This window comes from Patella vulgata, chromosome 3, assembly GCF_932274485.2.
Source record: "Patella vulgata chromosome 3, xgPatVulg1.2, whole genome shotgun sequence".
Classification (NCBI taxonomy): domain Eukaryota; kingdom Metazoa; phylum Mollusca; class Gastropoda; family Patellidae; genus Patella; species Patella vulgata.
Window position 1 is genome coordinate 50938040 of NC_065881.2, and position 25088 is coordinate 50963127.

Here is a 25088-nt window from a genome sequence, read left to right on the forward strand (position 1 = left end):
TTGCACGTACTACGATACGCTCGCTTCAAATCTATATTAAAATTCTCAGTTTATTGTTTGAATAATATCAAAAATAATTTGTGTATCCTAAAGGCCGCGAACAAAAGTTCACTAACTTTGCCTTATTTACACCCCTCTTCAACAGTGATAGAAGCGGCCGGGCGAAAATTTACTGCGGATCAGTTTGGGTAAAACAAAGGTCATTATTTCGGTGCATCTTCAGCGCAGCGGTGTTCTAAATATGTAGGCCTATAGGCCTATAAGTCACAACTGAAGTATTTCTCAGACTAAAAGCCCTTCAATCTAGAACATTTGAAGTAAAGACACAGCGAGACAGAGAATAGTTTAGCCTCGGGCTTCTAAGAACGACTGAAGTTACGCCTTCGGCTAAAAGATTTGGACTCTCGAGTCAAGCTGACGTCACGATAATGCCCAATTTTTAGTCACATATTTTGTGATTGATACTGATAGGCAATCACTAGGTATATGCCTAGTTCATACATGTTCAGTTGCAAGTTTTTAAAACTTGGTAATATAATGACACAAACTTCTGGGCTACGTACTGCCTGATTGGATACGAAATACGAATTGGACTCTCTGGGTCTATGAAAAAAAAAGCCACAATAAAAAAAACAAGTAAAGTTATAGTACTTATAGCCATAAGATAGGCATAGGCCTACTTATTATTATATAAAGAACACAGGGTGCTTATGAGCTAGTACCCACCGAACACTGGGATTCAAATCGAATAATTTATTTGTTATTACCATCATGTATGGCAATTGGTAATTTTTTGTCCATTATGATGTTTTAGGGAGAATCTCAAAAGTAAGCTCATAGTCATACTTTAGACTAAGTTAAAGTTGGCTACTGCACCCAACATCACTAATCAGAATCTTATGAGGAAGCAACTTTGTCTAAACTCAGGAGTCAACCAGGTTTCTATATTCAGTGAATTTTTCAAAAGGTTATGCCTATAGGCCTATCTAGTTTTTAAACCAGCAAAAGTTCATTCTTCCTCAAAGTCAAAGACAATGTAAAAAAAAATAATAATAAATTGTGCGAGGTATCATGAGGAAGAAACATGATTTAAAATTTTGACTGTTACAGTGTTAAAGCTTGTGAACAATATACAATTCCTAATGGAAGTCTTTAAAATTTGGTGGGGTTGTTCATTGGGGTCTATGCTTATGGAGAAATACTATTGAAATTTTCCCCATTTACTTAAAAATTTATGAAATTTTGAGAATGCAATGAAGACAGAATTCAAAACAGAATTTTTGTGAACTCTCTACAGGTCACAATTTTTATCCAATTTCAATGAAACTTGAAATATAGGTTTATCACCCCAAGATCTCGGTTCCTTTGGATATTGGCATGTATCGGACAGTAACTTCATGGATTATGGCCCCTGATTGTACGAAAATTCACTTTTTTGCTTGTTCTCTGCCAATCTTTTGCAAGATGGGGGTGTATCTTGCATGACAACCGTTTGTTTTCATGACCCCTGATTTTACGAAAAATCATGTTTTTAGCTTGTGAACACTGTAGAGGTCACAATTTTTATCCGATTTGGTTTAAACTTGAAATGTATGTTTATAACCCACAGATCTTGATTCCATTCGATATTCGCACATATCAGACCATAACTTCCTGAATTATAGCCCCTGATTGTACGAAAAATCGCGTTTTTAACTTGTGGTCCCTCTTGAGGTCACAATTATTATCCGATTTAAAAAAACTTTTGAATATATCACCTTTACACCATAATTTTATCTGAGTTTGAATTTCATGAAAATCGGACCAAAACTGACAGACAAAATGACCGCCCCTCGTATGCAAATAGTGTAAACATCTGGTATATCAAAGTTTTGGACCATCTAGAGGCCACAATTTTGATCTGATTTTGATGAAACTTGAAATGCAAGTTTATAACCCAAAGATCTCGGTTCCTTTATCGGATCGCAACTTCCTAAATTATGGCCTCTGATTGTACGAAAAATCATGTATTTAGCTTGTGGTCCCTCTAGAGGTCACAATTATTATCCGATTTAAAAAAACTTTTGAATATATCACTGTTCCACCATAATGTTTGTTGAGTTCGAATTTCGTGACAAAATGGCCACCCCTCGAACGCAAATAGTGTAAACATCTGGTAAATCAAGGTTGTGGACCCTCTAGAGGTCACAATTTTGATCCGATTTCGATGAAACTTGAAATACATGTTTATAACCCAAAGATATTGGTTCCTTTTGATATTTGTGCATATAACGGATCGTAACTTCCTGAATTTTGGCCCTTGGTTGAACAAAAAATCACGTTTTTAGTTTGTGGTCCCTGTAGAGGTCACAATTTTTATCTGATTTAAGAAAAACGTGTGAATATATAACCATTACACACTAAGGTCTTGGTTCCTTTTGACAATCGCGGATACCTGAACTTAACTTCACTTCCTGGATTATGGCCCCTGATTGTTCGAAAAACAATATTTTTAGCTTGCAGATTCCCTAGAGGTCACAATTTTTTTCCGATTTAAATGCATCACCATTCCACCATAGTGAAGGTTGAATTCGAATATCTGGGAAAATCGAAATGGGGTTTAACGTCCACTCGACACAAACTAGGCCATTTCAGGATTAACATATGGTTTAATTTTATTTCAATAATTCGCTTGCGCGTAGGAGTCTTTAGCAGTGGGAGGAGGACCTGGAGAAAACCCACAAGGTTGGACAAGCGACCCTACTCCTTGTCACGTACAACCGGGGATTCGAAACCATGCCAGTTGACTCAATGATAGGCTTTATGGTACAGCGCGCACATGCCAATCATTCGGCTATCCAACACCCCCTACGAAGGTTGTGGACCCTCTAGAGGTCACAATTTTTATCAGATTTTGATGAAACTTAAAACCTATCTTTATATCCCAAAGATCTCAATCCCTTTTGATATTTGCAGATTTTAGGCCTTAACTTTCTGGATTATTGCCCCTGATTGTTAAAAAACTAGCATTTTTTTTTAGCTTGTTCTTTATCCATCTCTTGCAAAATGTGGGCGTATCCTGCCTGGCTGCTGCTGGTCTTTATTATAATAAAGAAGATTATTTTTTGTGTGTCTCAAATATGTTACATCTTAAATCCCAACACTTATATATACTATTCAAAAAAAGTAGGGGATATTTGATTTTTAAGTGTTATTAAAGTCACCTAATGAAACTGACGAAGAAACAAATGACAAAATGAAATGAAGTTCACATTCATCGATTTATTCCAAATGATCGTTATACTAAGTAAGGCGCAGACTGACCATTATAAGGGTAAAATGATACCCGGGGTCAAACAGCAAAGTTACCACAGCATCACAACCATGTCAGTAACGGGTAAATCCTCCTCTGTTTGCCAAACAAGCATTGATCCGACGTGGCATACTCCTAATGAGACGTCTAAGGTCATTTTGGTCCAGATTGTCCCATTCCTGTTGCAACGCAGCAGCAAGTTCTTGGACATTGGCAGTACGTTGTTGACGTTGACGTAACCTCTGTCCAAGCATGTCCCAGACATGCTCGATGGGGGAGAGGTCGGGACTCAGTGCTGGCCAAGGTAATGTGATGATGTTCTGTTGTTGGAGGTAACCTGTAACGATCCTGGCCCTGTGACATCTTGCGTTGTCATCCTGGAAGATGAAACGGCGGCCATGACGTCGTGCGAACGGCACAACATGGACTGCCAAGATGTTGTCCCGGTAGTACTGGCCTGTAACACGCCCTGCAACAACATGTAAAGCCGTTCTTCCAGCAACAGTGATGCCTCCCCACACCATAACAGAACCACCCCCAAATCGATCATGTCTGATGACGTTAACGTCTTGGAAGCGCTTGTTTCGACGACTCCACACCCTCCTACGTCTGTCCAAAAAATCAACAGTGAACCTTGACTCATCTGAAAACATCACATTGCTCTAGCGTCGATTATCCCAGTGTTGACGATCCCTACACCAACGACGTCTTGCCTGAATGTGATGATCTCTCAAACAAGGGATCACGCGAGGACGTCGGGCGCGAAGGTGACCCCTATGCAGTCGATTCCGAATCGTCTGGCCACTCACTCTCACATCAGTGTCTGTTTGAAGACGAGCGCTGATCTGATTTGCTGTGATGACACGATTTCTCAAGGCCAAGGTACGGATAAATCGATCCTGGGCTTGAGTTGTCGCCCTTGGTCGACCTGAGCGTGGTCTGTCCTGTACAGATTGTGTATCACGGTATCTGGACCATAGCCTGCTTATGACAGACTGAGAAACATTCATCGTCCGCGCCACAACCGCCTGTGTTGTGCCGATCTGTAGCATGCCAAGGGCACGTAACCTTTCATTTTGGGTAAGCCGACGCATATCAAAATTTGTTTTCTGGTCACTAAAACAATGAAACTGATGTTTCCACCCTGGAATTCAATGTCACAATGACTGTAACATTCAAAGTCAGAGTCGTGCAAATCTTGGGTTGGACCCCCATGATGATCCCAAGCATCACCTGCATTCCATGCGGTAGCTATTGGTGCGTTTGGGCGTCACATGTAACTGGAAATGTTTCTTCTGTTAGGTTCTATAGTGACTTTTTTCGTAGTCATTTGCATATTTTAGTATTATGCCCCCAAAATCAAATATCCCCTACTTTTTTTGAATAGTATACATTGGTGTTGTATGCGAAAAAGCCAGAACAAACAGAAATTCATCACCCCTACTGTCCCCTACATCATGTAGTTTTAACATTGAAATTGTATGTAGGTGAAATTTAGAATTATCAAGGTAATTTGGATTTTCTTCTTTGTCAGTCTTTTATGTATTAACATCAACATCATTTCTTCTAACATCCCTTAATAAATTCTTAAGTATTTATACTTTGGTTTCATTTTATATCACAAGATTTTATTTTTATCTTGTGGGTTACTACTTCTAATAATGATTTATCAACTTGTATGTGTCTTCAGGCATGACAATTGTCCAACATCATTGTGAATTATCTTGGGTCTGTCAAGTAAGTCCTTTTGATATGGGACCAATCCATACAAAGGGCCTGTGTGACTGTAATTACACTCGACCAGATAAGAGTGTAATCTGCTTGTGTTAATTGGTCTTTGAACTGGCCCAGCTTGACTTTTTATAACAAAAGCCCTAGCTTGAACTATAGAGTGCCTATTGGGTGCAGTGAGCAATTTCTGCATGAAAGATTTATTCAATTGGGTTAGCTTGTACTATGTCTAACAAGTTGGAGTCATTTTTTAGGGTTAGACAGTTAGACCACATGCAGTAAAGTGTGAATAGAAAAGCAGTATTTTTGACCATTTGGAGCTGAAACTCACGTTGAGCTTTTGATCTTTCAAAGTTACAGTATCTGCATGGTGCTACAATTAAAACAGAAAATAGTTTTACATAGGCCTACACTAGATTGGACTACATAAGGATTTATATTTCCTAAGGTAGGTAAAAGATTATAGTAAATCTATATGAAGTATAAAGTGAATAAAAGTTACATTCAGAACATGTCACATCAGTTTCAAAAATGAGAAAACAGCTCCCGTAAAAAAACCTCTTCTTAATTATATTGTAAGAATAATTATACATTTTCTTGAATTAAGGAGAACCAAATTGTATTTATGCTTTATTCTTCTTTAATAATTGGTGAATATGGTATTTGTAGATACAGAATTATCATGGAAACTAATAGCTTGAACATTTGCTGTTTAAAAATAAACAAAAACTGAAAGTAGTTTATTAATATCACTATTTATTTAGGAGAGCGATTTAGCTAATTTGCAGGTGTCTTTATGACTCTTATGAAGGAAAGTCGAGGTTCTTCGAGAGGAGCAGGAGCAAAAGCGCATCTTGAACGTGAAGGACTGATGTAGTTAGTTAACATGTCAATATAAAAAAAAAGAATTATTATCAAATGACAATATCAGATGAAGTTGTTGTCACTCGGATTCAGTATAAATCCAAAAGCTTTCTTACAAGATTGGATTTAAATACTTTTTAAAGATCAATTTACAGGTAATATGTTGCCAAATAATTGAAATTAAAATGTTCCCAAACAATGTTATAAAAGTAGTAACAAATATAGGCTTTTCATAAAACTTGTGAACTAGTTGTGTTCTATAACTGTTATCAAGGGCGTGGATTAGTCATAACTTTGGGGGGGGGGGGGCGGACAAGCCCTGGAACCTGCAACATTTCATTACCAAACGAAATAAATAATTACGAACAGTTTACTGTACCCAGAGCCTCGTTTAATATGGTGACTCGGCAGCCAAACTGCCGCCTACTGAGCCCAAAAGTTGAAGACTGGGCGGCAACATACGTACGTTTTGAAAATCGCTGACAAGGATTTTCCCATGTGCCAATACTATATCATGGTGCGTAGGTTTACAAAATCGTCTTTCTGATTGTTTTATGGGTATATTTCTGTCTGCGGGTCAGCCACAGCAGTGTTTTGATCTCGATTTTACAGGGTATTAACCAATCCATGGTTTAACAAGATGCCAAAACTAATAGTGTATCAAATCTCCGAAACTATTTTTTAAGTGCTCAGAAATCGAGTCTAAGGGAGTCAATTTTCAAAATTTTCTAGGGAGAGGGCCCCCCAGACCCACTGCGCGGGCTCTCACCTGTGGTTTTCGCGTGGCTCGCACCTACGGTGCTCGTGGGTCGGGCTTTAAATATTTCTACATTTTTATTCTGCATCAATATTTTAAATTGTTGGGAATCATTCAATTTAGAAAGATATGAAATATAAGTAACTGATAATTTATAAGCTTTTATAATGTTATTCTTGAACCTTTTTTTGGCAATTTTTAGGTTTGAATTTAATTTTGATCTGTTTCATGCTCTACATCATGTCTACCAAATCAACAAGATAAGCACATCTTTTGTAGGTGTTTGGGACAAGGCATCTGGTTTGAACAGTATTTATTTAACATACAATTACCCACAATATACAATACATAATAAATTATATGGTTTAGGACATAAGCTATAAAGCTTATATTAATCTCCAAATGGTAATAAACAAAATGAAATAAGAATTGGCATCTAGGGTCACTATATCACATTTTAACTTACATAAAGTCACACATAGTTTTAGTGCATGCTCCTAAACAACACCTTACTTGAAAATGAGTGAGTGGTCGGATTTTATATAAAGTAGAGTTTTAGGTAATGTTTTGAATATGTTGTTAAAGATACATTATGGGAGATTAGATAAAGAGCTGGTAGTTCTCATTATAATAGTTAAAAACTAGATAATGTAAAGGGAATTTGCTGGAAATTTCAGTCAAATTGATCCACTCTAAACCGAGAATTTAGCGATTGAATTTTAAGCCTAGCCTCGATCATCATTACTAAAGTCGGTACGATAAAAAACATAGTCTCGATTATCCATTTTTGGATTTAATCATGAATGAGCGTTGAGCAGCAGATCGGATTATAATCCAGTAAATATTGCAGGCTAGCGATGACATCGAGAGTTGATTATGGTCTGGATAAGTTAATTAATGTCTAATTAATAATAAGAAGAAAGACCTGCAATTGGCAGATATAGCTCTTGCATAGTGTATGTTTAATTAATAACATTTATTTTCTTGAAAGTTTTCATGCCTCTAAAGAAAAATATTGAAATTTTAACTTTCTCATTTACAAGAAATGGAGGATTTCATTGATACCATATTGTAGTATTTGTTTAGATAGGAAATCTGTTCAGGGTAATAAATAAAAATCACAGTCTATGTTATCAATTAAAGGAGACTATTTATTGCGTGTCAGTTCTTGCTGATGTAAATTAAAGGTAAATAAAGTTAACCCATTACCTAAATTTTGGCTTATCATGTAATTTTATGGACACATAATTGTGATTAATCTTTGATTAGAAAAAGTTATTGAAGACTTAGTTTCATAATAAGTTTATAATAGTTTGCATGGTATCTTAAGTTGGAGAAAAATTTTAAATGAAATTGGAGAACAAACTAAGCATTTTATAAAAGGTAGATATTTGCTGCAAATTTTTAGATTGATGGCCAGTGTAGTGAATAAAATAGTTTTTATCATTATCAGATATCAGTTGTGTCATAATTTTTGTATGAAACAATATTTTAATATAGAATAAGTTACACATTTGTTAATAATAATATATATGAATGAGGATTTATTTGTCTTTAAAGAAGAAAAGCATTAAAGTCTGCAAACATTGTTAAATTCAGGTTTTCTGTATTTTAACTTAGGTTATGTCTTAAGTCAGGCGAGTTTAGATGAGAGCAAGACACTCTGTTTGTAGATAAAATTTGAATTTCTAGGATTATTAACCAGGGCCCTCACTAGCCTATGTGGCACCCCAGGGCAAAAGTATCAGTGCCCCCCCCCCCCTCCCCTGTATACTGTAACTTCTTTGATCAGTGTCTGTGCTTAGATGATTTTCTATGATTAAAGAAAGTTTAAAATACAATCTTTGTACCAGGTTTTTTTAACAAGAAATTTAATGGTGTTTGTTTTGTATTTTATGCAGTATTTAATGATGAAATTGCTAATAACAATAATGATTGTGTTGTTATGGAAACATTCTAGAACCATACTTTTATAGACTAAGCTATATACTTCTGGAAAACTCTTTATTTTTCTGACGAATTCTTAATGGAAAATCAAAACTATGTAGGACGCACAACCCTGTGTGAGTAACTAAGCTAGTTAAAATATAAAATGGGTTTCATGACTCTGTAATTGGTATTTTCTGAATTTATTTCTCATCATATATTTATCATGTCATATTGGCATTCATTTCTCAAGTTATTAGATCTGTTATAATGTTTCACTGTCTTTATGATGAGAGAGAATCTCTCCTCATCAGTTATTATCATGGCAAGATGCCACCATGCCATTAAGCTATGATAATGGTAGGCTGGTAGTTGTGGTCACTCATTTTGGTCAGATTATATTACCACCTGTCATGTACTAATCTGCAGCAGGTAACATGCATGCAGATAGATTAGGCCAACTTAGAAAAGTTATCTGTGAAATATTAGATGTGGGAAAACATTGTAATTAGTTATTGTTATTGCATCTTTTGGACAATACATGTATCTAATTTTTTTTTTTTACATCTCCCAGGATAGATTCAGTCAAATTAAAAAATTGCGAAATGAATTGGGGTTTAACTTCTACCTTTCTGCTCAGGCTAGGCTAATGAAAACGGACATCCGCCATGTAGTGTGCTGTAAGGGAAATTTTGCCCACATAGGGGCACTACAGCCAACGCTTTTATCAAATTACAACTGTCAAGGGTTCATTAATGTGCATGCCAATGTCTACACGGGACCTTGTTTTTTATTCCATCCAAATGACTATATCCTGTGCCTTGCCAGGCACCCCGTTCTTCACCACTGACAAAGGAACCATCACGGATCGAATACGGGACCTCTAGGTTAGCAAGCCATCATCCTACTCCCTGATCCATCACGACTCCCTTAAAAAGAGGCACTTCATTCAAAAGATTTTTAGCTTATAGGTGGTGCTGGCTTCTTTCAATCATATATTGTTTATATCATCTGCAGAACACACTGAAAGTTAACAAACATTGGTTAAAGCACTTTCTGACAAATTAAAAAAAAGGAGCTGGAGTTATGCCATAGACTTCTACAGAAATGAAATGAAATGAAATGGGGTTTAACGTCCTACTGTTCTGCTCCGAACTGGGCTAATTAAGACAGGACTTCTACAGAATTATTTGTTTTGAGTTATCAGTAAAAAATGTGTCATGGAAACATTTATGTTTTTTGTTTGTTTTATGTACTGAAGAGATTAACAGAATTATTTTATTTATTTTAAAATAATGTGTTCTTACAATTATAGTACATAAGATTGTCAATGATTTGTAATACCTGGATCTTGAATTTTTACTTGGCTACATGTCAGATATTACAGTCACTAAGTGGTTTCTCACTTGTTTTAGAGACTGGTTGTGTTTGTATTAAAGGCTTGTTGTATCAAGTAGGAAACAATGAGTTTATTTGTTTTGACCTTACAGGTATTATATTGCTTCATTTCTAGTGAGTGGGCTTTAAACCAGTGATAATGGCCTTGTGAATTTGGACAACAATCTAGTCTACTGTTAACAATGATAAACTGTTGTTACTCTTAAAACCATTCTACTCTAATAGTTTGTATCTTTACCACTGGTTTGATGGTTTACTGGGGTTTTTTTTCTCATACCAGTCTGATCTTTGCTTGGATATTAATAGCTGCATGTTCAAGTTCTGCAAATGCAAATGAGTATTTTGAATGTTTACATAGTATACACTGTAAGTTGACATTGTTATTTATTTATTAATTAGCTATGCAGTCTATTGCTTTATTGGGATAAATATGGGATATAGATTAATATTTATAGCTCTGGTCATGTTAATGATTGCAAATCACAGCATGCAAAATTCTCAACATTGGAGCTATCTGTGGAACTTAAAATTTTAAATGCATACAGATAACCACTGTTCATATTTTATAACAATGACTTAAAATTTGTGGTATCACATTGCCTTAAGAAGCTGGGTCACTAACCAGGAGGTCCGGGGATCAATCACACTGTTCATCAGGATATCTGGGCAAAGTTTCCCTCATAGCTTACTGCATGCACGTATGTCTTCATTAGCCTGTTTGATGCAGCAGATCATTTCATTTCCAACTCATATTACCATCACATTGTCTTAAACTGTACGAATTTAACCTTTATTCTTGTATGTGAGATTTTGTAAATTAAGTTTCTTTTTTGAGAAAATTAAGTAAGGTAGTAACTTGTATTGATACTTGTTAGATTTAGTTGAATTTAAAGTAGCTAAATCTCTAACTCAGAATCATCCAAAATCTTCGACATTGAAAACACGATTTATTTGTCGGTTTAAATCAACATTGATGTTGTGATCTTAATGGTAAGATCTGATTTCCAATGTTTAAAGACAAAATAAACATTTTACAATTGTTACGCGAATTGTGTACCATAATGGGTTTCAGCCCTATTTGTAATAAGGGACTCGAAAAATGAGAATAGGCATATTCCACAAGTTATGTCAAACAGTGACGCTATATTCTTATCTGGAGAGCATGCCCAATAAATACTATCGGTTTGGACTGGAATAACCAGACACTAGAGATTGAAATTTGATTGAGAATACTGGTATATTTCGCCGAACCTAACTGATTAGAAATTACAGTAAAAACAGAAACGATTGATGTAAATCAATTTATATACATTCATATTAGATTATTGTATGTGTTGCGACCAATTTGTGTCAATTTCTAGGTCCCAAATATTAGCGATTTAGCTCCTTTAAGTAATCATCATTATTGGACACTTCAAGATGTTCCTTTTTTATTAAATTGTAATTTGATTTCTTTTTATCACTCAAAGAATAGCAGAACAAATAATTGATCTTTCCACTGAGAAGAAAAAGAAATGATTTGAAAATAAAAATATTCTTTTGTCAATGATCGAATGAATTGCTATGATGGCAGGATGTTTAGGCTTTTTGTTACAAGAGATATGAATGAATTATTGAATACTTGTACATAATTTAGATTATTGAGATTGAGTTGGACTCAGATTGCCTTTAGGGGGCAATGGTTTCCATGGTAATTTGGTAGATGACTATGAACTGAATATTTTTCTTAAATACTCTATACATTTTTTTATGCTCTATTGACCTCGCAAAAAGAACATTACTGCAGTTTAAATGTGAAAGAATTGAGAAAGCTGTAATTAATGTTTAATGAATGACTTTACCATGAGAGTTCAGTTTGAAATTGTTATCCCTAAAGTTTGCCACACAGATTTTATGAAATAAATTTTTCATTGGTGTAAGTAACTTTTACTTTTGAAGATTCAGAGACCGTAAGAAGTGTTTTTTCTTAAATTGAGAAAACTTTTGTTTAGAGAAGTTGAAAGTGACTTGAAACATGATTAAGTTTACAGGTCAGGGTTAAAATTTAATTAAGCTGTCACTAAATGTCAGTTTTTCTAGCACAGATGGGTGTGAAGACATGCGCCATTTTTATTCCCTAATTCCAATGTTCTAAATATCTGAATTGGTCTATCTGAACTTTAAATTACACAAACTGGTCAAATATAAATTATGATCCATTTGATTGAACTGTTATGTTAAAATTTGAAATCTGAATAAGCCATTTTTGCGATCAATTCTGTGGTCGACAGTTTAAGCAGAAAACTTCTAGAAAACTTCTGTTTGATCTTTCGAATCATAAATTGAAGTGATTAGAACATCACACATCCTGAATTGAAATATCAGTTCAGACCAATTTTGACCTGTTTATTAGGCTAACATTTAGGACAGCATACATGACAAAAGATAATATCTAAATACAGTATATTATTATTTATTAATATATTATTAATGAGAATACAGATAGAAGTAGGGGGGTGGGGGGGTGAATGGTTAAGGTCTGATAAATGTGTCATTGAGTCATGTGGCGTGGTTTTCATTCCCCACTTGTACATGGTAAGGAGTAGGGTCGCCTGTCCAACCTAGTGGATCTTCGGGTCCTCTGGTTTCCTCCCACTGCTAAAGACCCCTCGTGCAAATGGATTATTGAAATTAGTTTGAACCATGTTAGTCCCAAAATGACCTGGTTTGTGTTGAGTGGATGTTAAACCCCATTTCTCTCCTCACACAGATAGAATTTTAGAATGTACGTATGAAATATTATATGAATGTTTACATGAAAATATTATATGAATGTTTACATGGAAATATTATATAAATGTTTACATGGAAATATTATATAAATGTTTACATGGAAATATAGTATAAATATGTACAGATTTTCTTAGATTTTGTTGTATCCAAACCTCCTGCCAGGACAGCATACATATGCAAAATTATTTATTAGCATACACAAGTATTCAACACTTTGGTGCAATCAACATGCATATAATCAGACAAAAAAGAAGAGAATATATTCATAATCACATACACAGTTGGGAATATCTAATGGTAACTGTACAACTGATTTCTCTTGATGTAAATGCTCTGAAAACAAAACGGCAAACATGATTAGATATATTTGAAGAATTAAATAGAATATTGAAAGATATAGGAAGTTGATAGTTTGAAAGGGTTGGATATTTTATGTTTTTTCGAAGATTTTCATGTTTTGGACATTCAAGGTGGGAATGTTTTTTTGACCTCAGTTTTAAGATTTGTTAGACACAGATATTCAGATTAAAATGAGTTTTAGAATTCAAATTAATTAATCTTGGGGGAACATAACTTTATATCTTATCTTTGCATCATTTTGAGATGACTGTGCATATATTATTAAATGGATTATGATGTAGCTGTGCTATACATTTATATATTGACAGATATAATTGATGTTATCAAAGAAAGGATTTTTAAATGTCATATTTTATCTATTTGTCATTTCAAAATATTTTATTTAAACCCCAGGCCAAGTATAGGGAACATTATAGTTTTATAGCAAGTATTGTGTGCCAATGTATAATTTGTTATGTAATTTTGTATGGTGACCATCATTAAGCTTGAACAGTAATCATTTTATAAGCTGTAGAAATGATGTAACCCCTGAATTAACTGGAGAGGTAAATCTCTCCACTAAACTATGACATCATCAGGGTACACTGTAGTCAAAAACATGGTAATGGGGGCTTGACAAATTTTTATCTAAAGCCTTTGTTCCAGGAGAACAATAGCTCACACTTCTATTGAGAGTGATGCTGACAATCACTTTGAGAAAAAAACTGTTATCTTATAATTTTTATTATGATTTTCATTGTTGCACACTGTGTTGAATTTCTGTGTTAATAATGTTTCAAAAACAGGGAGTTCCTTCATAAAGAAAATTAATTTATCGCCAAGATACTTTTAGTGATTTTATTGGTTAAAAAAGATTACGTCCTCATTATGAGGGTTACAAAAATGAAATTATTGATTTTAAAAGTAAACAAGTCAAATGGTTCAAAATATATCAGATGTACGTAAAATAAATATGTACTATTTTCCTGTGTTCGATTGTTACAATCTAAGAACATCCAAATACAAATAATGGGATGGCTTATGTGGAAAAAGTAAAATAGAATTCTTATTACTTTATATACCTCACGAATCAGACAAACTGATATTGGAATCAATCAGTTTTGAATTATTTTATTCTGCCATGTTTTTCTTCATAAAATATTGAACACAAGAAATTATTCAAAATTTAAAATGTTGCTCAAAGATTTGACCTTGTTTTAGATTAAATGATTATATTTTCCTTAATAATAATACACCAGAACAAACAATTTAATTTGCATGATTAATATGTGACTTATTTAATGTAATTACATTATGGCTGTTTTGTATATACTGGTAATTTGGGTAACATTGGCAGACTTATTACATAATAAATAGAATACCAGGGTGGAATACACACCCTGCACACAGACATCTATAAATTCTAATATACAAAGGTTAGCTTTATATAGTTACATAACAGCTATCATATTATTTATATTGGTTAGGAAAGTATTCTCTAAACTAAGACCTTTAATCCTACACGTGAACCTAGTCCAGATTACAATAATTAATGATATTCAACTCTTCTAGAGGTCAGTCATATACCCATATCTTATACAAAACACTTTTAGGAAGAAAAAGAAAGTAATACACTAAATGGTAATAGTTATTTTGCTTTTAATTGGTTTGTTTCGTTTATGTTATATTTATGTTTAGTGTTTTGTGTCTTTTTTTTGTCATGCACTTTTCCTGAAGTGACATTTCTTAGCTTTTAAAACTTGAGGTAATTAAAGGACTAAGCATGTCAGAATAAGGGTTAATTATAGAGTTGATAAATAAGACCACACATAATCAATAGAACTTCTATTGTAAACTATTTTGGTCCAAATTATTCAATTCAATCAATTGTGACTGATGTTATGATTACTTTAATAGTTTACATTCACACAATAGTAATGGTGATTTTGTTATCTTTTCATACAAGTCAGCCTATTATTCATGATTTTTTTTATACACCCACATTTTCATGTAGGACAGCTTAATGAGTTAATTTATAAAGATATCCAAATTAGATGTAGAATATTGTAATGGTGAAATCATTCAAGATGGACTCATCAGTATTGACAAATGTTTTGGGTGAAAAATTTCTCATATATATTTATGTAGTGTACACAGATCTGTTTATTATGGTATTACATATTGTTATTCATATTGGTCTATATAGATATATTATCAGTGAATATAACAGTAGCCAGTGTTATATAGTATCTTATAGGTTATCTACTACCATCTTATTATAATTTAATTAAAATCATGTTAATAGGCTGAATTGATTACAAAGGTTATTATTTAATAGGTAATCAATATTAAATTTTTAATGTGTGCCTTATATATTTACAAGAGATATCTTTATTTCATATTCAGTAATACATATTTTGTGTTGTTATAATAAATACACAGAATAATGTGTAACAGTAATATGTTTTAAAACATGGTATTTCATACTTTCGATTTTCTATCATCAGCCATACATTGATTGTTGAATTTATAAATTAGAATTTCAAATATTTAATTAGTACTGATAAATTAATGGTTTATGCACATTTAAAGGAAAAAAATCATATTCGCATACCAAATATATAGTTTTAGGAAATGGTTGTAAAATAGAAACTGGATATTTGTAACAAAGCATATTTTATTTGACCAGTTTTACAGTACTTAATAGGCTAACAGTAACAATGAGGTTTTTTTTATGTTGGTATAATGTAAACTACAAAGTTGATATGTATACTGTTAAGTAGATGATAATGATCATCTGACACCATATATTTTTCTAATTTATTACCCAGTTATTGGTTCTAGGTGAGAAAACTATTTCTAACTGTGGGGAGTCTAGGGAAGCCAAGCTCCATTACATACCAAACACTGCCCCAAATCTGATTACATAATCCCAGAGTTGTGTCAGCCAAGGCTTGGGGCCACTTCAAGATAAATTACCTTCCAACATACAAATGTACATTTGATGTATCTAGAAGAAAGCCAGACAGTGTCTTTCTCTACATGAATGCTAATGACCAGTGAATGTACAGCTCTTATTACAAGCTCTCTACTTGCTTTCAATCAGCTTCTACATGGTTTACATTTTATTGTCAACACCAGAATCTGATGGTAAAGATTGCTTTGTGGAGATTGTGAATTTGTAGTTTGATGGTAATTATTTCTAATTAAAAGTTCAGCTAGTGGAAGGATTTAGTGCAGTGACTTATATGAGTTGGGAATAAATTCTGGTAGGTGTGTACAATGTACATGTATACTGTAGATTGTCAAATGGCATCATTTTGCCATGTTCTTATTGAGTTTTGTGTCGTATATACGAAAAAGGCTGTTGTATTTTGGGTTATTACAATATGTTCTAAATAAGAACTATAACCTGATTGAAATTTAATCCTTGAGTGGCATTTAGCAATTGACCACAATAAAAAAAAAAACACAACATAATCACTGGTTTTCCATATGAACTGTGTTGTTTTTTTTCCCCTGATTGAAATCTCTCTTTTTAATCATTGTTTTAAATTGAATAGATATTACTGGTAATTGAAAAAGTACAATTTGTTGATATTAAAACTATTGAAATATGCTTTAGAAACAGCCTTTCTACTACATAAAGAAATAGATAGCATATTTAATAAGATGACCAACATATGTTGACCTATAAAGTATGTATTTGAAGGTCAGTTTTTAAAAGGATGTATGTGTGATGTCAATCTGTTGCCCAGAGATATTTACTGAGATGGTTTTATGACTTGGACATGGTGGGTGTTAAATATCTGTCAGTCTGACAACTGTTCCTGATTACAGCCTGTCTCAGACCATTGAAATTTTTCATATTCCAACATGCCAATCACAAATTACTGAACCAGAAGACCTGCAAAATCTATTTGTGATCATCTTTCACATAAATTACTTTGGTAGAAAAGGGTCATTGTTAATGACCCTGCAACTGGTCTTCAAGGATATGTTATTTTTGAAACAGTATTTTATTTCTGATTTTTTTTTTTGTAGAATAATTAATTTAAAAACAAAATCTACATTGATTTACATCCATTACTTACAGCAAGTTTTATATTACTTTGAATTATATCATTTATTTATAGCAACTTTTATATTAAATTGATTTGCATCCATTGTTAAACCAGCCATCATATTAAACTTTGTTTCGGGTTCATTTTTTTAAACAAATTTCCGTATGAAAGTTTGCATTGTGTCCATTCGAATCAAATCAAGATCTAATCACATGTTGGTTACATGTGACTCAAGAAGTGGAAGTGGGTTATTGAAAAGGCACCCCTTGGGCTTAATTTTCATTTTGACAGGATAATAAGTTGATCCTTTGGACTTCATAACTTGGCACAAAATAAACTAATATAGCTAGAGAAATAACTCATGAGATTCTTATTATTTTTATCTAAACTTAGGCTTTCATAAAATATGTAAATTCAGACGTATTTGGCGATGTTCACTAAAAATAAAGAATTATACAGCTTTTCTAACATTTAAATACTTATGCAGTCTTACAGATCTTTAAAATAATCAATTCTTGAAAGCTGACATGCCACTTGTGTTTATTTATGATAAAATTAGAATAATACAAAGTCTTACTTTTTTATTTTAAGAAAATAGTAGATGAAAAATAATTTGAATTTGAAATAAAGGTATTCCTTAAAATGTATTCAAATAGTTTATGGCTTGTTGACATAAAGGATTAATACTGAAATTACTCTAATAAAAAAAAAACAGGTATTCAGGTCATAAAGTATTCACTGTTTTTTTAAGGAAAAAGAAGACAACAGCAACTGAATTTTAAATTTTATTACTGAAGTAAAGAGTACATGTTTTATTCAGGTTAAATGATTTAATGTATGCCATTGAAATCATCAAGAATTAATTTTATCTTTTATCTGGTCTAAATGTCAATAGGCAGGCATTTGTAAATGAGAACTGATTCTGCAAGTGTAATGTTTAATTTATGAGGCTGTGTTTTGTTAGAGCTTTGTTTAGGGTTTTCTATAAACAATAAGCCAACCCAAGCACTCTTCCTCTTTGGTGTAGTAAGATTTCCACATGAGCAGATATCAGCTGGTGATACAGGTTAAATAGGATGGATTGACTTTTAATAGCCTAACCCATCTGTGATTCTACTTTATACCAACATTAATAACATTGTCCACTGTGTGGTCAAGTCCTGCTTCAAATCTCTCACCCAAAGTTGTCTTAAGCCACTTGAATTTGGAGGTAGATGCATCATATGAGTTAAAGTTGTGTAGGTTGTCACTGGTGAGAAGAATTTTTTCTAATCCTCCTTCAGATCTAATCCATAAACTATGAAAAGATAATCTTTCTTCATCATCATGTGACATTTGCTCTCAGGGGATTTAACAAGTTCAGTCAGTTCTCAGATCAATCAAGTTTTTCTCATTAGACTTGGTAGAGTGCAGCCTGTAGCAGGCATAGTGTGTATCAGTAAGGTTGTAAAATGATTGTCTAGATATATATTGAAAGATTTATCTATTTATTGCTATTTTAACTGATGTATGACCAGCCATTATAGGATGTATATCAGGTACCAGTCAGCTCAGATATACTGATTGGGGTATTTTATTTAGTAGTAATACAAAGGTTGGTCAGTGTGAAGTGTTTTGGATTGGATTTATTTTTGGGTGGGGGAATATTTCTTTATGAGAACTTATTCTATTGATTAACTAGAAAAATAACTTAATTTGTTTTATTAATTTCAGATTGTGTGTTTGAAGAGGCTAGCTGGACCCAATGTTTAGATTCAATCAGTTGAAAGTGTCCATCTATTGTTCATATTACGTGCCACAACCGTACCAGTTGTCACCATGATTGAACTCGACTGGTGGAAAAATGTCATCGCAGCCGATATCTACGCCACCCTTAAACAACGAGAACATGAAATCCCGCAATTTCACTGCCAGTCATTAAAGTTATGGAGCAGACGACATCTTGTGGACTGGTTATCTGTGATTGTAGAACAACTACACATTGACCCCATGGCACAACATCTTTCTGTGTACCTGTTGGATTATTTTCTCGATAAAATGGATGTAGAACATTGCCATCTTTATTTACTGGCTATGACTTGTTTACGTTTAGCTAGTAAGTTTTGGAGTTTACTTAGTGTTTTGAAGATTCCATAAACTAGGATTTAAATTATTTTCTGTTGATGTTGATATTCAAGGATATTATCACCCATTGTGCAGTTGAAAATTTTAATTTGTGAAATTTAAAATCCAGATTCATCATATATGAGAGAACCTAAATTTTCATTATTCTTTATGCCTACATGTACATCCACTGTTCTGTCCTTATTTATTTGATTTAAATATGATGATTTCTCTATTTCAGTAAAATTTGAAGAGAGTTGTGATAAAGTGCCAAGACAGGCTACTCTAAATGCCTTCATTCCAAAAACTTGTACATCAGCTTTACATGGCTATACACCAGATGAATTTCTCAGTATGGAACTAACAGTGCTTAAATTTCATAAATGGCAGTTAGCTGTGCCGACTTCTGCTCATTTCTTGCCTTATTTTTTGACAATTGCTGCTGATGAAGGTGATTTACATAATGGTGTTCCAATCATATCAAAACAAATAATGTGTCAGTACATAGAAAAACATGCCAAATATTTTATGGAGATCTCTTTACAAGGTAAGCTGTGACAATATAGTGTAATTTAGCAGATTAATGTCCTGCTGGGCTTTAACCATATCAACATAATTATAGAGATCAAAGAGATAAATGAAATTAAGTGCACAGTTGTACAATAGTTCATTTGCAACTATTTCATAAACGATTTAAGGATATATTTACTATTTTGCCAAACAAAAGTTTGTAATGTGTAATCAAAGATACATTATGTAAGATTTAGATAAAAAGCTGTACGTTCTTACTGTAATCTCAATCAGCTATTGATACCAAAGAGGAAACTTGTAACCTTTGGCCAAGACTATTTTCTATTGCTGCTGCGGAGAGATTAGAATTCACTCGCAGTTGAACTTTGTTTTGTGACTTCTTTGTCAATCTTCAAATCTTGCTTAAAAACTCATCTGTTTAAAATTAATTGCAAAATCTGACAAAAAAACATTGCCAATGAACTTTAGTTTTCATATGCGCTATTAGCACGTTTTGTAGATATGGCACTGTAGAAATTGACATATTATTATTATTATTAACATTATAATAGTTCAAAAATGAAAAATGCATATATTGAAAATTTTAGTTATGAATGTTTGAAGTTCACAAAAAATAGCCATAATTGGCTGAATGATAGTTCATATTCTCAATTGTCAAGTTCCATTGCCACAATAATCAACAAGATTTTTATACGCCTACATGGAAATGTGTTTGTATATAGCTGATCTGTACGAAATTTATATCCATCATTCAATTTAAATTAGTGAAACGAAGAAGCTGATTGAATTTCAGCAATTTCCGTTAATTATGTCTAGGAGTTATGGTTCTTATTTCACTTGGCAGGCATTGGTTAATCCACTTAATATCTAAGCCAACAGAGAGTTGATTATAGGTTTGTCATTTGAATAAATGTCTAAATGATAATTCATGAGACATTTGAATTCATCTAGGCTGGTTTAACTCTTACATAATGCATTGTTAAGAAGAATAATGATTATGTGTAATGTATATATGACTCATGATGTTATTCACTACAAATGTGTATATATCTTTAAAATTGTGTTTGTTTCAGATCATACATTCCGTGATTATATGCCATCATTAGTAGCTTCAGCTTGTATAGCAGCAGCTAGAATCTGTCTATTACTTACACCAACCTGGCCGAAACATATGATGTTATTATCAGATTATTATCTAGAAGAATTATTACCCTGTTTACAATTAATGCTCAGGTATAAAAAACACTTTCATTCTGATATATCTCCATAATATTATATAACATTATAGATTGTGTTTAGTTAATTACTTGGTAAAGAATAAAACCAGCATTTTACCTGTAAGGTTCATATGACAATGAAGAGCAATTACATTAAATTATGTAACAGGTTATAATTTATTTTATTGGTTTGAACTAAAATACTTTTTCTTAAAGCTGCTGTATTCTATAGTGTTTGAAATATAATTGATTTCTTCAGTAGTACATAACTTCACGTGTAATGAAGCGCTATATAAATCGAACAATAATAATAATAATAATAATCATAGTGAATACAGTATTTCGTTTTGAAAAATATATCATTTTGTGTAAGGGAAGGGAGATAACTCTTTATTTCAAAATATTTTCATCTTTCTTTGGGCTAAACTCGATTTCGTTAAAGCAGTGACTGAGAATTATAAATATTGGGGTATCTAGTCTCAGTCTGTCTAGAATATAGTGCACAGAGTTTGGTTATTTTGCTAGGGTTGGGAAATGGTTTATAGTATAGAATAGGGGTGGCCAACCTTTTACATAAAATGCGCCAATTGATTCACACATGAATGCAGATGTGCCATGCAGCTCTTGTATCCTGGTCTACTTATTGTAAAAATATGTTTATAATAATAGACATGATTAGCATTTTTCTTTTGATTGCAGAACAAAATTCTATCTTTCCCAGTTTGATTCATTAAACATATTTTTAAACTGAAAACAGATTAATGTGAAAAGTATATAATATTCGCTAAAAAGGATGGGCAGGAAATAAAAAATATTGCTAAAGATAATGAGTAGACCACTGCCTTGTTTTATTGTTTCCTAATTCTAGTCATCCAATGTTCCACGTTTGCCACATATGCTGGAGGTTAGCCATCTCAGGTACAGAACTTTCTCAACATTTAAAAACAATTAATAATATTAAACTGTATATTATTTCAGTACACACAGAATGGATAAAGTAAATCAAGTAGCTCAAACTAGTCAAGTTGTTCCTTTTACATCCAGTATTCCATGTACACCGTGTTTACCATATCAAGGTGCCTTTATAGACTATACTAATCACAGGAATTCAGTGGTGTTAGCAGGTGCTCCAGCTCTTATCTCACATCAGTTGCTCCGGTGATAATAGACCCCATTTACTTTAAATAGTGTACAGGTAATTATTTATATTGTCTATTTAGTTTACAGTTGAACCAAAACTGTATCTAGAAGTAATTTTCTTCAATTTAATTAATATTTTTTAACAGTTGAGCTCCTAAATATATAACCATGGATTTAAAAATAAATTAAGATTACTGGAAACATATTTCTTAGCAAGTACCAGAGCTTCAGATGTTAGAATAACTAAATTAATTTACATATTCAAACATACTATGAATATGAATGCGTAAAGGCTGATAAATAGTAACAAATTATTCTGCCTTCCATAGACTTATTGCCCTAATAATAGCTTCAAACAGTACATTAGCTCTCAGCTATATTAATTTTCCAAATTTCTAATGACATTAAAGCACAGTGTAGCTCTTTTATTCAAATGTATTTTTAATTGTTATTTCTATTGTTTTTTGTAGGTTGTGAATGAAAGAAGTGTGATGTATTTATTGTGAGTGAGTGGTACCAGTGAAACTGACACCTATTGTCTGTGATATAACAACATATTTACAAGTTCATCCAAACATTATCTGATGTTATATACTGTTCATTTAATGTTCATAGTTAATCTTTCTTTATGTGTTCAGTTTATTCAAGTTTAATGTGTTCAGTCATTAGAGTATTTATTGAAAAATTTGTTTTCAATTTGGTAAAGTAAAATATATTTTTGTAGCCCAATAAAACCGTTTTTTTGCTCTCTATATAATATATTGAAGTACTGTACAATATCTTTTCAAAAAACAAATTCAGCTATTGAGAAAAGTGTGAATACCAGATTGGAAACAAAATCTGTAATATACTTCATATAAAAACTTTAGATTAGATTAGTTGGATAGTGGGATTAGTTATTGAGAGTCCCACTTGATTACATGTTCAGTCATAATAATATTAAGTTACCTTGTAGATCACTAAAAGCATGTGTAGTACTAGTTGATTGACACTAATTATTGAAATTTTTGGCACTATATACTACTAATACCTTAGAATAATAAATGTATTATATCCATTAGTCATTGTTTACACATAGATATAAATAACTTTATTTGCACATTTGTTTAAAAGAGTAAATGTATATTTGAAAGCCATGTATGATGAAAGTATAATAAGTCAATGTTTATGTTCAAGTTTTAAATTGAAGCCGTTAAAAATAAATTGTATTCTTATATATTTTATAACATAAATATTGAGAGTTATTTTGAGTTGGTGGGGGTGATCGTAGAATGGTTAGCACATGCACGCTGTATCATAAGGTCTGTCATTGACAAGTAGTAGGGTCACCTGTCCAACCTTGTGGGTTTCCTCCCACTGCTAAAGACCCCTACGTGCAAGCGAATTATTGAAATAAAATTGAACCATATGTTAGTCCCAAAATGACCTAGTTTGTGTCGAGTGGGCATTAAACCCCATTTCTCTCTCTATTTTGAGTTAATGTAATGTTTGAATTATTTTGATTATTGGAATCCATATCTGCATGATTGAAAAAAATATCTGTGGACTAAGAAAAACAATTTTAATTCTGCAAAGATGGCTATTAGAAGGAATTATTGATGTTTGGAGATATTATAGGAAGCTGTTGTCAATAAATGTATAGTTTTACTAAAATAGTAATTTCAGTGTATTTAAAGTGTGTTTACACCAATGATATATTTTACTCTAGTCTAACATTTGTTAAAATTAAATCAATATTTAGAGATTCATGAGTCACATTTCTGAAAATTATCTACAAATTAAATGTTTCTGCTTTAATTCTTTGAACTCTTTATGAGATAGTCACATGTTATATACCTCCCGATGTACTTTAAATATTCCAGTATGATATTAGTCCTAATACTTGCCACTGTTCTTTCATTTTTTTAAAAGTTTTTCTCTTGAATTGATGTTGTTAATCTTTTAGCTTCGCTGTTTCTGTCCATAATATATTTTAGTTTTTGTTATACTCCTAGATAATTTGTATATAGTTTATTGTCTATGGTTTTAGAAAATTTGAATTTAACTTGTAAATATTGTATAGTTCATCAATTCAAAATCAGAAAAAAATACAAAAACAGTAATTATGAATAAAGAATAAAGTTACTATTGAACTATTCAATTTTATTGTTCTATCATGTTCTTGTTATTAAAAATAGTTCTTTACGACCAGTCTCTGGGACATAATCCAAAGCGATCATCTGAAAGTTTGTATTTCTTCCAGTAAATATCGTAAAAACTCAGATTATTGCACTCGACTAAATGACTGTTTCTAAAAGATTTAAACACAGAACCAGTATTTGTCCCTCATCTTGTGGGTAACACGTTTAAGGGGAAACAACTGCGCTTTGCATACTTCTAATTGTTCTAATAACAGATATTTTATGTAGAGATAAATTTGTTTTTCTCCATTGTAGCATGCCCGTTGTTGTGTGTGGTTTGGTCTAGAATTTTGTCAGTTTTTGGTGAAAAATAAAGATCGGGGGAAAAAATAGACGTCCATAAGGGGAATTCTACTGCAGGTTCATTTAACCTACAGCTGTTACATATCGAGACAGTCAACCCCTTCAGGATGTTGGTTGAGGCTCCAAGGAATGTCCAGGAGTGTTGTTATATTATAGGCCCAGAATATGAGAGAGAGAGAGAGAGAGAAATGGGGTTTAACGTCCACTCGTCCACTCGACACAAACTAGGTCATTTCGGGACTGACATATGGTTTAATTTTATTTCAATAATTCGCATGCACGTAGGGGTCTTTAGCAGTGGGAGGAAACCGGAGGCCCCAGAGAAAACCCACGAGGTTGGTCAGGCGACCCTACTCCTTGTCACGTACAACCGGGGATTCGAAACCACACCAGTTGACTCAATGACAGGCCTTATGTTATAGCGCGCACCTGCTAACCATTCGGCCATCCACCCCCCTAACAAAATATGTC

General features: G+C 32.8%; 1 protein-coding gene across 6 annotated transcripts; it reads left to right on the forward strand.

Annotated features, from left to right (window-relative positions):
- The first annotated feature begins 199 nt into the window (after positions 1–199).
- On the forward strand, positions 200–24266 carry LOC126815559 (cyclin-J). 6 transcript variants are annotated; one of them, XM_050541268.2, is made up of 7 exons: positions 200–636; positions 5278–5471; positions 18857–19238; positions 19488–19793; positions 20851–21010; positions 21973–22189; positions 22605–24266. In XM_050541268.2, exons 3-6 carry the CDS (start codon positions 18962–18964, stop codon positions 22154–22156), a joined length of 927 nt encoding a protein of 308 aa, XP_050397225.1. In that variant the 5' UTR covers positions 200–636; positions 5278–5471; positions 18857–18961; the 3' UTR covers positions 22157–22189; positions 22605–24266. The 6 variants fall into 6 exon arrangements, with proteins under 6 accessions (XP_050397225.1, XP_050397228.1, XP_050397227.1 ...); XM_050541271.2 differs by having other exon boundaries at positions 200–482; XM_050541270.2 differs by lacking the exons at positions 200–636; positions 5278–5471 and adding an exon at positions 10135–10334.
- The last annotated feature ends 822 nt before the right edge of the window (positions 24267–25088 follow it).